At 40.4% G+C, this 15,097-nt stretch overlaps 2 protein-coding genes and 1 long non-coding RNA gene across 4 annotated transcripts in view; all 3 read right to left on the reverse strand.

Annotated features, from left to right (window-relative positions):
• LOC111668184 (abhydrolase domain containing 6, acylglycerol lipase) overlaps positions 1 to 5,705 on the reverse strand; it is an 8,005-nt gene extending 2,300 nt beyond the window's left edge. The window contains exons 1-6 of one of the 2 annotated variants that reach the window (XM_023424168.2): positions 5,593 to 5,705; positions 4,333 to 4,460; positions 1,568 to 1,727; positions 1,145 to 1,258; positions 343 to 475; positions 82 to 242 (exon numbers count right to left, since the gene is read on the reverse strand). In XM_023424168.2, coding sequence (XP_023279936.1) covers positions 82 to 242; positions 343 to 475; positions 1,145 to 1,258; positions 1,568 to 1,727; positions 4,333 to 4,448 — 684 coding nt within the window. In that variant the 5' untranslated portion in view covers positions 4,449 to 4,460; positions 5,593 to 5,705. Of the gene's footprint in view, positions 1 to 81; positions 243 to 342; positions 476 to 1,144; positions 1,259 to 1,567; positions 1,728 to 4,332; positions 4,461 to 5,231; positions 5,446 to 5,592 lie in introns of those variants that run through there. The other variant, XM_023424169.2, reaches the window with a different exon arrangement.
• Positions 5,706 to 6,281: 576 nt separating this feature from the next.
• LOC147818080 (uncharacterized) lies at positions 6,282 to 12,044 on the reverse strand. Its single transcript, XR_015438340.1, has 4 exons — positions 11,846 to 12,044; positions 8,508 to 10,060; positions 8,114 to 8,193; positions 6,282 to 7,754 (listed from the first exon to the last, which is right to left on the reverse strand). It is a non-coding gene; the product is annotated as an uncharacterized LOC147818080 (long non-coding RNA).
• Positions 12,045 to 13,465: 1,421 nt separating this feature from the next.
• The window catches only part of LOC111668231 (nuclear factor 7, brain-like), a 3,504-nt gene continuing 1,872 nt past the window's right edge, over positions 13,466 to 15,097 (reverse strand). Inside the window, exon 3 of the mRNA XM_087178747.1 lies at positions 13,466 to 15,094. Within this exon, the coding sequence (XP_087034873.1) occupies positions 14,016 to 15,094 (1,079 nt within the window). The 3' untranslated portion in view covers positions 13,466 to 14,015. The remainder of the gene's footprint in view (positions 15,095 to 15,097) is intronic.

Consider the following 15,097-nt stretch of genomic DNA (forward strand, 5'->3'; position numbering starts at 1 on the left):
CTTTATATTGAGGAAGCGAGTTGTGTGAAGCCTTGAAAGAGTCTTAATGTTGATCTGAGAGCAGGCAGCAGAGCCCTGTACCTGTCGGGGGAGGTTGAGGGAGGTGTGACAGCAGAGTCTCAGCATGTTCTCCAACTCCTGAGGAGTGGTGGGGATCAGAGGAATCGCCTCCTCCTCCTCCTGACTCTTCTCCATCTCCCTCAGACGAATGATGAACTCAGAGTCTGTGGGATAAACCAGACCTGGAGGACAGAGAGGAAGAGGAGGAGGAGGAGGAGGAAGGTTTGAATCCTGGAGGGAAACACTGACACGTCATGTAGATCAGACGCCTGCTGAATTTACCTGCGGGACACAACAAGCTGACGCTGGACAGGTGAGCAGGGTAGCAGGCAGCGTACACCCCTGCCACGTTCCCACCCATCGATGTGCCGACCAGGTGGAAGGGTCTCTTATCCAGACCGATGCTCTGCACAAACTGCACACACAGAGAAGTGTCACCTATTTCATTGTCTCTCAGGAGAACAACAGCGTATCCCTCCGCCCAGTGCCTCGGTGCAGCACACAGGTTTTAGTTTTAGTCTCTGTTCAGACATGATAGATGGTACCACATCAAAGCTGCACACACTGCACCACAACAAGAAATAGTTCCAGCTCGTAACTCCCCCGAAAACCACAAATCTGTTTTTTAAATTTCTGTCTGTGCACTGATTAAACGAACGAGATACAACATGAGTCAGCGAGGTTTAGAGGTGTTGGTGTGTTCATATATACACCCTGTTTCCAGTCTTTCTGCTAAGCTAAGCAAGTCCTGACTCCAGTTCCGTACAGGAGATAAATATCCATCTTCTCATTATATTCTTTAGTGTATTTCCCCAGACTGTTCCTTAAAGTAACTAGTGACAGTGAGATGGTGCAGTCTGCTGGGATTCACAGAGCAAAGCTGAAGAAAGATGAACTGAGTCTTCCAGAGACAGTCAGACGTCCAGAAAATGCGCCATTTTATTCTCTGCACGGAATAAAATTACATTTCATCACTCACTTTCTCCCATGTGTGTTTTATAAAGCATTTTGACTGATCAGCACAGTCTGATCCTTAAACTCTCTAGATCCGTCTCTCACCGAGAGGTGTGGGCTTTGTACAGACCTGGTGGATTCGGCCGACCTGGCCCTGGATGCTGTAGTCCTCAGCACAGGTGCGACTTGTCCCCTCGTGTCCCGGCATGTCCACGCACACCACATGCTGGTTCCTGGGGATGTGCTGGAGAAGAAAACAAACACACCCAAGACTGACGGAAATGAGACACGCGTTCACACTGGAGAAGTGACAAAATGTGGTCGATGTTTGAGTGTAGATAGATAGATAGATAGATAGATAGATAGATAGATAGATAGATAGATAGATAGATAGATAGATAGATAGATAGAGACAACTTCTTTCCTCTCCTCCTCCCTTTCATCTATTTCTGTTCTTTCCTCTCTATCCTTTCACTTATGCACATTTCAAAGTGTCCAGGTGTTTCCACGTGATGAGCCGGGCCTTACAGTGTGTATCTACTGTATGTGTTACCTTGACGACGGGCAACCACATGTCCTTGGTGGCGGAGAAGCCATGCAGCAGCAGCATCGATGGTGTGGCGCCCCCCGGCGTCCCACGGCTGGAATAACAGAAGCGATAACTTCCGCTGTGAGAGTAGCGGACCACCAGCCCCAGCCTGCGGCGCCAGTACCTGGGGAGGATTATAACAGCATCACTGGGGGTTATCACGCGCCCACGTCGTCTGAAGATGTTTGAAATTGCATAAAGACACATCTAGATTATGTGTTGAGAGATCACAGAGCCACACAGGTAGGAGTCACCTTAAAAATGTAGCTTCTGTCTCATGATCCAGTAACTACCAAACCCTCCACATCCCTCATGTTCACACTTATATTGGCAGAACTGGTTTCAGGTTCTAGGCACCATTTAAATGGAAGCAACCCTCAAACTAAACTCTTACATTTCCCTTAGAGATTTTAAATCTCTATTATCTGATGTATTTTATGACTATTGTGAATGTTTTTGTCAATTCTTAATTTCTTCGTTTCTTGTATCGTGTAGTTCTGATGTTTTTGTTGTTGATTGTCTCTTGCTCCTTGGTCTCTATGGAAAAGAGTTTAATCTCAATTAGATTGCCTGATTAAATAAAGATGAAATAAAATGAAATAAATAAAATAAATGTCCTGTTCTTTTTATCTATTTTTATGTAAAGCACCTCTGTGTATTGTCTTCACAGTTACGCTTTTTATGAGACCATGTGTTTGTCATTTCATAATTGGGGATTACAGTGCAAAGTTTGTACAGAGGGGGGCAGCAGAGGGAAGGTCAGGGGTCACTAACATCTGAAGGGTTCATCCTCTGGAGAGCAGGATGTGATCAGGAAATCTCATTTAAATAAGATCAATAGTTGTTGATCGACTTTGTGCCACTCACATCATGTGTTTTCCTCAAACGTAAGAGTGTGCATGTTCACAATGTCAGTGTTAACGTTAATGTTTACCCCGGTAGATGTTCCCGTCTCATTTCAGCTCGTTAGCATGATAACATTTGCTAATTAGCACCAAACTACAGCTGACGCTGACGGGGATGAACCTGATGCCCTAGATGAAAAGTCAGGGTAACACCAAAGTTATTTAGCTCAGTCCTCGGGGCCAAGGACCTCTGCACCAGATTTCATGACAATCATTCAACTATTGCTAAGATAACTCACTGAAAGCCACAAATGATGTCAACCAGCGTCAGAGGAAAAGTCAAGGACCACAATAGCAGTATTCATCCTCTGCACAAAATGTATTGAGTACAATATTTTTCTCTGGGCACAGTATTCATAGATACAGGTCATAACTGAACAAAATCAATCAATATGTTTGTGTAATATGATTACCTAATTGTTTTTTTGGGGGGGGTAAATATTTCAGTGTTTTCTAACTTGATCTTTAACTTTTATTCAAGTTACAAAACTGCTGATAAAACTGTTACATGACAGTGACTCAGCACTTTAATGTGTGTGTGTGTGTGTGTGTGTATGAGAGAGAGAGAGAGAGAGAGAGAGAGAGAGAGAGAGAGAGAGAGAAGCTATAATCTGTTTTTTTTTTCTTTTTACAACTTAGACAAAGTCCAGTAGGAAAGGTCACACTACTACCAGTCCTGCTCCTTCACAATAAGAGTACATTTTGGAGACAGTGACATTACAGCTCAACAACAGTCTGTAGTGCACAGAATTTAAAATACACATTGTGTTTAAAACAGCAAGATCATGTGTTCAAACAAAAAGGGTTAATCATCTGGAGAGAATGAATGATCTCAGTGAATTAAAAAGTAAATTCAAGTAAATAAAATAAAAAATCAGATCAGTACTTGTTAAGGTTTGTTGGTCTGGAAACCAAATGAACTTGTCTGAGTAACGGCTGGGTTATACTCTATCAGAAGTATTTTATTTTACCATTGTTTCTCTTGAAACAGCCCTGCCCCCATTTTCCTTCACCACCACACACTTGACCTTTGTGTAGTGCATGCGCAAAAGCCAAGGGCAAGTGTTGCTCTGTGCTCACACAGTGACAACATCATCATGGATAAACCTCCTGAATCTCGGCCTGAGGAAGAATCACCACGGTCATACTTACGCAATTATTGCACAACCAAAGCTGATATCCCAGCAGTTTCCCATGAACAGTGGGGTGTTTTATATTTTTGATTTATATTATGACCTGTAAACAAATAGGAACATTTTGCAATAAACTCAACTGATGTGATTTTCTTTGTCATAATTTCGTATCGAATGTACATAATCAAAGTAGTCTGAACTACTTTTTCTAATTAGCTTTAATTAAAGAAACTACATTTATCCGTAGGGGAGCTCAACTTGTTCCACTGTCAGGTCATTGGTAGCTGACAAAGTTCTGCTTTCAAAGTAGCTTCCTGTCTATGCTCTGCTACATACAAGAATAGAAAACTAAAAACTTGAAAATCACAGTACTTTTATTTCTGTTCATGCCGAGAGGAAAATGGTATTAATGAAAATTAAAAAAAAATTATCTTAAAATATGAATTTATGGCTACGTTTGACATTTGTGTAATGACCTTTTAATTAAAAGTATAAATCCAATTGTAGGAACAAGTAACGAATAAACATAAGTTACTAACTTTGACGCATTCTGTCAGTTTTATCTATTATTTTTGGAAAACATCATCTCATGAAGTAAAATCTGTCAGATCATTGCAAACATTAAAAGCTAATAAACAAAAATGAACTAATCACCAGTCTGTTGTATTTGTGGGTGTGGTGGTGTCTTTACCAGTTGTAGGCCTTGAGGAGCGCTCCGGGCCAGAAGACGAAGGAGGTGATGAAGGCCAGGACAGGCAGAACCAGAACACCTCCAGCTAACATTGACTTAGTAACACCCAGCTCCATGGCTGCACACTCCTTTCAAAATAAAACACACAAAAACACAAACGTTGTTGTCTCAAATGTGGATGCTGAGTCATTCATGTTATGATGGTTATGATGAGCTTAAAGGCAGTTTCACCATTGCTTCTCTGTGATTAAATAAACCAACTCAGAAAGTTTGTTTGTTTACTGAGTCAGACAAGAAGGTGAATATAAGTTTCCATGTGTGTTCAGACTACTTAGCCTAGCTTAGCACAAAGACTGGAAGCAGAGGGAAACTGTTAGCATCCGTCAGCTCAATTTCTCGAACCTAAAATATCCCAAAATGTCAGAGAAGCCATTTAAATGTTGATCAGTCTCGGTGTTTTTATGTGTCCTTATAAAATAACAACGATGGCAGTTCAATCCAGTTCATTGCTGAAATCTTTTTTTTTTTTTCTGCATTTTTGATTTTATATTTAATTTTCTACAAATAAAGTTATAAGAGTCTGTTTGTCTATGTGTAAAAAAAAAAATAAAATAAACAAACGTGTAGCCTATGTGTAAAAAATAATCCAGAAAAGTGGATCTTGAAGTGGGAATGTTTTGCCAAATAACTTTGTTCCCAAGGATCAAGAATGAACTTTTATATTTTAACCCCACACATGAGAAGTACTGTACAAACTAAACCCGCTGATGAAGACTGTGACACGGTTGAAAGGACTGAAAAGTAAGTGGACGTTGAGTTGCGATTGTCAAAAAAAAAGTGTATATTTGTCAGCAGCAAAGAAAAGAGTTTACATTAAAGAAGCTAAAGCGGAACTTCACCTTCAGCTAACCGTCTCTGGTTTCCTGTTAGTTTTCCCGATAGTTGCTTTTCATTTTGAAGGTTCAAGGGTGAGAAAATAAATCTGAAGCAGCTCCGAGAACCAGCAGATCGAGATCATATATTTCAGACACACGTGTATCCTGGTTATGATTCTCTGAGCGTCATTTCAACGTGTGGTTCAAAACACAACATCTCACACATGAACATAACACGGACACTGCAGGTTACACACACACACACACACACACACACACACACACACAGAGGCTCAATCGCACCGTCAGATGCTGCAGTAGAAGACAAATAAAGCTGATTCATTATAACGTGTCTATTATCACCTGAGCAGGAGAAGGACCTTACCTGTCAGAGTCCTCTTCGGTCTGTCACCGCCGGCTGGCCTCCATTCAGTCCGCTCCTCCTCTTTCACCCAAATTACGTAACACGCTTTCATCTGCACTTAAAGGGGAAGTACAAAGAGACGGGCCGTGTTGCGTTCAGGCACTGTTGGAAATATATATATTAAAAAAAAGATCGTTTTCCTGTACATGTGATGGTAAAAAAAAAAAAAAAAAAAAAAAAAAGAAAGAAAAAACGCCTCACGAGGGCGCCACCAGCCCAGGTCACATTTACATCGCAGGGGTGTCAAACTCATTTTCACCGAGGGCCACATCAGCATGATGGTTGCCCTCAAAGGGCCAGATGTAACTTTGAGGCTGTATAAATGTAACTAAATGTAATGTAAAATTAATGCAACTACTCCTTAATGTTAAATAACTCTGGATTTTTATTATTCAACTTACAAATTATTGCGGCTTAACTGGCGATCACTTAAAGTTCAATGAGCCGCAGTGGGCTAAATACGGAAGATAATTGTTGACGCGCACAATAAACATCCATTCTTGTTTTCCGAGGCTCTGTCACATTTATTACTTCATCATAGCGATGCAGCTCCAATAACTTACAGACGTAATATTAAAGATAACAAAACAAAGCACACAGATTTCATCATGTAATGTTTCAAAGCGAAGCGGTCAACAGAGAGTTTCACTTCCGACATTCACCCCACACCATGGTCCAAAGCCAAACGAAAAGGTGAACAGGTGAGTGGAGTTAGAAATAATCTCGGAGTACAACCCACAGTGACACACCCTCCACCAAAGTGCCAATGCAATGTGCCCACACAAACCACGCCTGTGAATATGCAAACTTACATGTATGGCTCCTACACAAATATTACATATATATTTGCATAAATGTAAAAAGAAACGTTTGCTTGTTGCTCTGTTATAACATAAATCCTTTTAATTTGTCAGCTTATGAAACCCACATTACTCCATCAATCAACGATCAAACTATCCAAGTGAATGACACAGATGTTGACAAACCCATTTCTTCATTTACAATGTCTTTGTTCAACCTCAACATTGATAATTTGTGGAGTTTTGATTCAGACTTTCAACAAATACAAAAATCTTTGACAAAAGCGCAGTTGTTTCACATGAGCAAATTTGAATTTCTCAAGCAGATTTATCTTAAAAGGTTTACAAAGGTTGATTTACAACTACAAACATTGGAATTATTTGTGAACATCACTTTACAAGCTCAAAGTCATTTTGACCCTAATTTGAGCCTAGGTACACGTATAGTTACAGCAACAGTTTTGTTTCCTTAACAAATCACACACAGCAAGTTTCCAAGCAAGTATTTTAATATTCAAGCCACATATTAATAATCACAGCCACATTGTTTTCCGATGCATTTTATATGACACCTTAAATGTAATAAACAGAATATAATTTTAACTCATGTTAAAAATGTAACTATGATCTGTGTGGAAATGCAATTACACAAAATGCAAACTGCTTTTAACAGAAATTCATTGAGTGATTTGAGACTAAATGTATGGGGTGGATTAATGTGCATGACTTACCATTTCTTGCTGGGCAAGGTGTGGTTCTGGCCCGAGGTGGATTCTGCCATACCTATAGAAAATAAGGAGAAGCTCCTCTTTTGACTGAAATGTCTTTGAAGCAGTCTAAAGACTTCAGAAGATAAAAGATGAATCAATCATCCATTTAAACTTCATTTACCATATATTGTAATTAAAACAAGACTTTGACTAAATCTGAACAAATGATACATGTACATGTGAAGAAGACACACACACAAAAACATGTACAAAACTGTAAAATGTGGTGCTCAAAAGTCCTGCAAGTGTGTGACACTGAGGATATTGCAACAGTCAAACATAAATATACATCGATACATATAAAGAAAAAATAAAACAATGAAAACAATACTACAAAACTATGCACAAAAGTGTTTTAGAATGACAAAACTCCTGCTGGGCAAGATGTGCAAAAGGTATTGATTAGGAGATGTGCAAAAGATCACATTATAGACAATAACCGTCATGTGCAGGGATAATACCTCAAGGTGTTGATGTAATGGGGTTGATTGATGAGGCCAGATGCAGAAGAAAAGGCTGGTGCATCATTGGTGATTAGACTGGACTTCTGGTCCTGATACAGACAAACATGCGATAGGACAATTCCTTTAGATCATACAAGTTCTTTATAATCAAACATGTTAGATCTGTTGTGTGTGTATATTAAATTGTGAAGATAGATATGAATATGCAAAAATACAGTATGAATATTATGAAATTTAAATGCAAGGAAATGAAGAGTAAACAACTAGAGGTATGATAAGAATTCAATATACACACACACACACTATATAACCAACAAATGCAGCAATTCAAATATGGATATACTGTAAAGAATCAGCAGTATGAACATTTACACACTGCAGGTCTGATTTAAAATCAGTGGTATACACAAGTCTTACTTTTAAAAGTGAATGACAGCATGTTACTCACCTAGACCCTCCTCACTGTCTGGACTCTCTGCCGTTGGTGAGACGAGTGGAGGCAGTGTTGCATCTGTACTGGCTCAGGTCCTGATAAAGACAGAGGGATGATGAAATCTCCTGAGAAATGTAAAGACCTAGTGCACTTTCAGTCATGGCTAATCTCCTAACAGTAATGTAAAGTGGTTACAACCTCAAGTTACAGTCATCAGTTACAAGATGAGCCTAAAGTTACTGACGTCACTAGCTGGACAACAGCCGAGAGCAACAGACACAATCCTAGTAACCGCTAAAACGTCTGTCGACAACGTCAGTATCACCACCTGAAATGTTTGTCGGTACGGTTTGTCAGTCGTTGCGCTGATTATACTTTTAGCTAAAGCGCTAATGTTGAAGCTACTCACCAGGCTAACAGGAAAGTTAGCTGTCTCCGGCGGTGGAAAGCCACATCGAGATTTACTCGTGTTGCTTCTTTTCTTTGCCGTTGAACTTGGTTTCTTGTCGGGAGCGGTCCTTCGGGACGCAGATGAATATTACCTTTTAGGAGGTTCAGCCATTCCTGTGTTTCTGTGATGCTAACCTCAAGCTGCTGGAAGTTGTTCTTCTTCGTGGGACTGAGGGCAGACTTGACGCTCCACTGACTCACACAGCCTCTAGTGTCACAAAGTGGTATTACAACACAGGACAGGTCGGGGCTGGCTGGTGCGCATGCGCATTTCAGTAGATAACTGAAATACAACAGATTGAGATCTTGACCATGACATCGTCATTGTGGCTGCTTCACACACTGTTGATAGTGTCAATTCGTTTTTGAACATTTTAAACTAAAGTTCTGGCCACATCTTATATTGCACCTTTACAGCACAACCACCAAAGCTGACATTTAATAGTAAAGCTACATGTTCTTTGCCCACATTGCAAAACAACTTAGTTTCGACACTTAAGTTAAAACAAAGACATTGAGCTTAACTTGACTGATATTGACACATGATGCATACAAAACATATTGTGATTTGCTTTGACAGTATACAAATCTGTGCTTGGAAAATAAAATACAATCATGCTTTTCCTTATACTTACATTCAATTTGTGATGTACAAATGTTTGTATTTGCCCATTTTGCATTCAGGCCAGTAGATGTTGCACTGTTCACATGAAGCATCGAGATATAAACCCTTTGTGGAACCACTTTGCTGAGAAATTAAAACCTCAGACGCCGTGGGACTCGCATCCAGTACCAGGCAGTTGATTTCTGCAAGCAAAGATACAACAGCCCGGGAAATATTTTACAGTATTTCACTTACTGACCGCGGACTGCTCATAAAACCAGGTTTCAGTTCACTACAACCACGTTGGCTTCTGGCGTCCATCTTCCCAGTCACCATATGTTGGCAGGCTTTGTGTTACGACCCAGCTAGGGGAAAAGGGAAGCAACATAAAACCAGGTGTTATTGGTAAATCACATTACTGATTTAATTTATTGCGTTAACAGGAGGGTAAATAAGTAAACAAATATACAAACAAGGCAAGAGGACAACTGAAGTAGGGGAACAGGAACCAACAAAGAGCCTAACTATGCGATTCTAACCAACCCAAAAAACACAAGAAGCAGCACCCCTGTTCCTAATGTGTCTAACAGCCTTTTTCTAAGGGTGTGATGCACAATCAGAATTTTAAACCTAGCCAGTCCCCAACAATCACTACCAGCATCCTAAACCAAATAACAAATTACACACAAATGTTCACAAAGGCGGTACAGAGGCAAGCTGCATATCATGTCAGCCGCCTCTAATGATGCACTGACTGGGCTCTTAAACTCTCTTCCTCTGATGCTTAAACGGCAGCAGCTGTGGTGAAGGCTGTCAGGTTCATTGCTGCACCAATAGGAGAAGATGGCCGTGGAGTCGGAGGCTCCTCCTCTCTGTTCCGACCAATCCCGTCACAGAGGCGGCGCAGCCTAATTAGCATACAGACAAAACACACTTTAAAATCCAGGTGACTGCGCTGAAGCTCAGTTGAACATATTTTTATATCATGCAGAAAGTTGAACAAGAGAGAGCTGAACTGATGACACAATTATGGAAGATTGCGCCAGTAGAGGATAATATTAAAAGTAGTAGAAAATTCCTGGAGAACTTTTGAACGTGCCGGCTGCTTGGTGCATGTACTTCACTCCTCAAGCATCAATCTTTACAAAGGACATTACATTGAGTCTCATTCATGTCATAGAGACTCATCCTGACACTGATCTCAGCCACTGCAGGTGTCCCTCTAAAAGCCTTTTGAAGCTGTCGCGACTGGCCAAAATAACCTCACACTGATGGTTTCAAACACAAATTTGTCCCCACAACCACAGCAAGACATGTATACACACATGTACATGCCCTAACAGAAGTTGATCTGCAATAAAGCTATACCTCTATATCCCCATACAGAAGATAGATGAGTCATTTTATGAAACGGGAGCCATTTGGGTCCGCAACATTTGATGAGGTGCATAAGGCACAAAAATGTGCAAAAGTAGGTTTCCAAATCTTAAAACCATTAAGTCAAGTACTCTTACCATGATATTAAATGAGAAAATACTATTTATAAAGACTAAGATAGTATTTTTAGCCATTTTTCCTTAGAACATGAACAACTTGACATTTGTATCGAAAAATATCACCATTATTTAATGGTGATATTTTTGTTTGATTGTTTTTTATCAAACCTTTATTATTGTCAGGTTTATATGTGTGTTCCTATTTACGTAAGATATCTTTTTAATAAAAACATCCTTTTTTTAAAAATGTAATGATTTGTATGTGTCCCTCATTTTGATTTACCACCCCGTCACACTAACATGTTTTGTCTATAAACAATGTACTGTTGCTTTTAAGTGACATCACAGAGAGGAAGTGACATCATTTGAGGCTTTGGAGCAGCCAGGAACTAAAGCAGACAAGTTCTGACCGGCACATAACAAATGTCTAAACAGCTGGTCTGTCTTCTCATCAGAGGAAGCTGAACTGAAGCTGTTTTCTGGCATCAGCAGCATCATCATCATCATCATCATCATCATCATCATCATCATCATCATCATCATCATCATCACAGCCCATTTGAGAACTAAGGATGTCCATGCAGTCTCCTTTGTCCATACATGACAGTCTCCTTCTGTTGGCACCAGTCCTTCAGTTTTCAGTGTGGATTCCTTTGAATGACAGTAAAAGACAAACACGTTAGTTCAGACATGGTGGATCACAGTTAATCACACACATATACCAGCTGTCAGGACAGGTGCATGAACACCTGCTTCAGTTGACGACTTCTGTGTATGAATTCACAGTATTAAATGACAAACCCCTACAAGATAATGTTCTATTAAACATTGTGTATTGAACTCAATACAACAAGATACCAGCGAGAAGAGGAGACAGAACTTAAGTTAATGAGATAAACCTGAATGTTTTGCTGCATGTAGGAAAATTTATCAGCCACATGAGAGTGAGTTAATTGTTCAACTATATTTATCCTTGTCCTGCATGTTTGGGACAAGGTACGGTTACCATAGCAAACACTAAGTCATCAGCAAAGTTAGCAAAGTGCATCTGTAGTTCACATTAACTCTAATATTAATTTGGATGTTGACTGTCTCCTGTTTTCTGGTCAAAACACGTAGGGAAAAAACGCTCTAGCTTTTAGGAGCATCATACACGTTAAAACTGTAGGACGTTAAAGAAAATAAACATTTACTCACCGAAAGAAACTGTTTATCAGCGTCTCTCCAGTCTGTTAGTGCCGAAGAACGAGCCATAATTACTGTGAACCGAAAACTCATTAAAACTAAAGAACTAACAGTAAAACTGTCAGTGCAAAATTCCTCCTCCACCGACAAATATTAAGAAAAATAAGAGAAATTTAACACAACTGATTCAATACGATGCACACACGACCCAAGCTCCCCTCCGGTGATCGACCTCCCGGCCTGCCGCGTCATCTGATCAATCATTGCAGACCAGGCATATCAATCAAACAGACATGCCCCCCAAAATTTTTAAGGCCTAATATCTAATAAGAATAATAATATCTAATTAGATGATTATTAGGCCAGACATAGTTTTTCTTTATCTACATTGTCTTTGCAGCTTCACATCTGTACATAACACACTTGGCACTGGTATCCAATTTCTCTGAGCTGTACAGTACGACGTCTCCAGACACCAGCCTGGTTTCTATATGTAACTGGATTTGCATTTACATCTAACTTGTTTGTTTTAGAGCTGCAACTAATATTTTCATTCATATCAATTTGCTGATTATTTTTATTTTTTCTTAATTGTTTAGTTTATGAAATGTTAGAAAGTGGTGAAAACTTCAAAAGTCTCGTTTTTCGACCAACAGTTCAAAACCCAGAGAGATTTTATTTACCATCATGTAAGAAAATCTGGAACCAGCAGCTTTTTGTGCGTTATGCTTAAAAAAAAATGACTGAAATAACAAACTGATCAAAGTTGTTGATCAAGCACTACCATCAAAGGGTGCAACACCAAGGGCGTGGTATAACAATGAATGAGCTGACGGCATCTGGATACTTGGATGTAGTCATGCTGTGTCGTCCTACATCTGCAAGTGTGTCAGGTGTAGAAAGTTCAGAAGGTGTACAGAGCAACAAAGAATGGCAGACTTACCCCCTGAACACATGAAACAACTCCTCCCTTTACATATTGTGGGATGGACTGTTTTGGTCCATTCTATGTCAAGGAGGGCAGAAGTTAGCTGTAGAGGTATGGTCTGCTGTTTACCTGTCTGTGCTCTCGTGCTGTGTGTATTGAACTGCTTGACCACATGACGACTGATGCTTTCATTAATGCTCTTCGTGCCTTCATTGCCTTACGTGGAAACGTTCGACAACTTCAGTCTGATCAGGGAACTGATTTTGTTGGTGCTAAACGTGAATTCCTGGAAGCCGTAAAAGAGAACAGCCACAGTCAGAATGGTCATCGGACATAAAGGGACAAAAGCCATAAAGGTTGAACTGTCCCTCTCTGTCTGTGTGCTGGACATTTCCCTAAAGGACTCAGACTGTGAGAAACAGGATTCTCTGGTCTGATGAAACCAAGACTGAACTGTTTGACCTCAGTTCTGAGCGTCATGTCTGGATGAGACCAGGTACCGCTCATCACCTGCCCAACACCGTCCCAACAGTGAAGCATGGTGGAGGCAGCATCATGCTGAGGGGGAGACTCACCTCAAAGGTGAACAGCTACAAGATTTTCATGCTGACGAAACACATTCTTCTGGTTTTTATTTAATCTTTTTTTTTTCTTTAACCAAATTTATTAAGTGACAAAATGTTGGTTTTCTTACAGAGTTTAAGGTTTGTGAGACTTTGCTGCTCCTTTAATCAAATTGTACATAAAGAGAGAGACAGATACAGTCTGTGGTTTGTTGAGACAAATGCACAAGTGAAGTGCACATTTCTTTCACTTGAAAAAACTTTATTGACATTTGTAAATCTCATAACACACAGGTAATGGTTGCACTATTTTCACTCTAAATTCTGCAGTTTATCATTTAAATCAGTTCAATTAAAATCAGTAACATGCTTCAGTTTGGGTGGATTACTGAACAGCCCCAGGAGCCCTTTATTATTCCCACTGGTCACCCAGCTGCTGGGAGTCATTTCATACTGGAAACCATTCAATTCTGGTTTGATTAAAAGCGTTGTGAATAGATATAAAAAGCAACGTGTTAAAATAAAACAACAATAAAAAGAAAATAAGAGACAGTGAGAGCTAAAAGAAACATAAACAGAGCTTTGCAGTAATGAGGCAGCAGGAGGACAGGTGCAGCTTCACAACTTAAATTCACTGACTTTTCCCTTTAAGACATAAACAACATTATAAATATGATCATCCTCTTTATCTCTAACTGCTCTGTTCCACTGTCACAGAGACCTTGAGTGGTGAGATCTTCAGTGGTGAGATCTTCAGTCCATCAACGGTGCTAATGTATGGAAACAGCTTCTCAGTGAAAGTGTGTGTGATGGTGTGTATGTGTGTGTTAGTATCAGGATCAGAGAACGACAATCTTCCTCTGTTCCAGTCCAGATTCACTCTGATCCTCTGGAGCTTCTTCTTCACTGACAGATCAGTGGATGGAGCTGGTGGTGAATGTGCTGAGTATTTACCGTCATAGAACCATATTCTCCAGAATCCAGCCAACATAATTCTCTTCCTCTGGACAGACTCTGCTAAAACACCCAGTGACCAGAATGTATTGTCTCCGACTTCAACATCCCAGCTGTGAGTCCCTGAGTTAAAACCCTCAGAGCTCGGGACAATGAGGAAGTTATCAAACCTCTCTGGGTTTACAGGGAGCTTCTGTTTCTCTCCACATCTCACACTGGTCAGATCCTCAGACAGGATGAGGTCTGGATGAGCAGTGTTTGGATCCAGAATCACAGGAGTGTAGGAGACCATGTCCTTCATCTTGTTCCAGATGTTGAAGGTCAGGTTACCCAGATGTTTGGCCTGGTCTATCAGAGCCAGCTGTGGATCATCCAGCAGGGGGTGCTGCTGGACTCTTCCCACTGTAACCTTGTAGTTCTGCAGGAATGAGACGTCTTCAGCTCTCAGCTCGTCCTCTGTGGCTCTGACTGTGTGTGACAGAGCTGCTATCTCTCTGCTCAGAGCCTCCATCTTCTCCTTCATCATCTGACTCTTCTGCTCCTCTTCCTCCCTCAGAGCAGTGATCCTGGCCTCCTCTTCCTCCTCTAGAAACTGATGCAGCTTCTTAAACTGCTCCTTAATCTGCCTCTCTGTGTGTTGGGCCTGGACCTTAATGTGTTCTGCTGTTTGATCAAACTCCTCTTTAACTTGTTCACAACCCTTTAACTTCTTCTTTAAGGGCTCCAGAGTTTCCTGAAGTTCCTTCTTGTGTTGTCGAACGGCTTCATCGATGGGTCTGAATCTGTGGTTGGTGTGTTTTTCTGAATCTCTGCAGACGA

This window comes from Seriola lalandi, unplaced genomic scaffold (assembly GCF_002814215.2).
Source record: "Seriola lalandi dorsalis isolate HSWRI2012SDOR001 ecotype SW California unplaced genomic scaffold, Sedor1 jcf7180002054722, whole genome shotgun sequence".
NCBI lineage: Eukaryota > Metazoa > Chordata > Actinopteri > Carangiformes > Carangidae > Seriola > Seriola lalandi.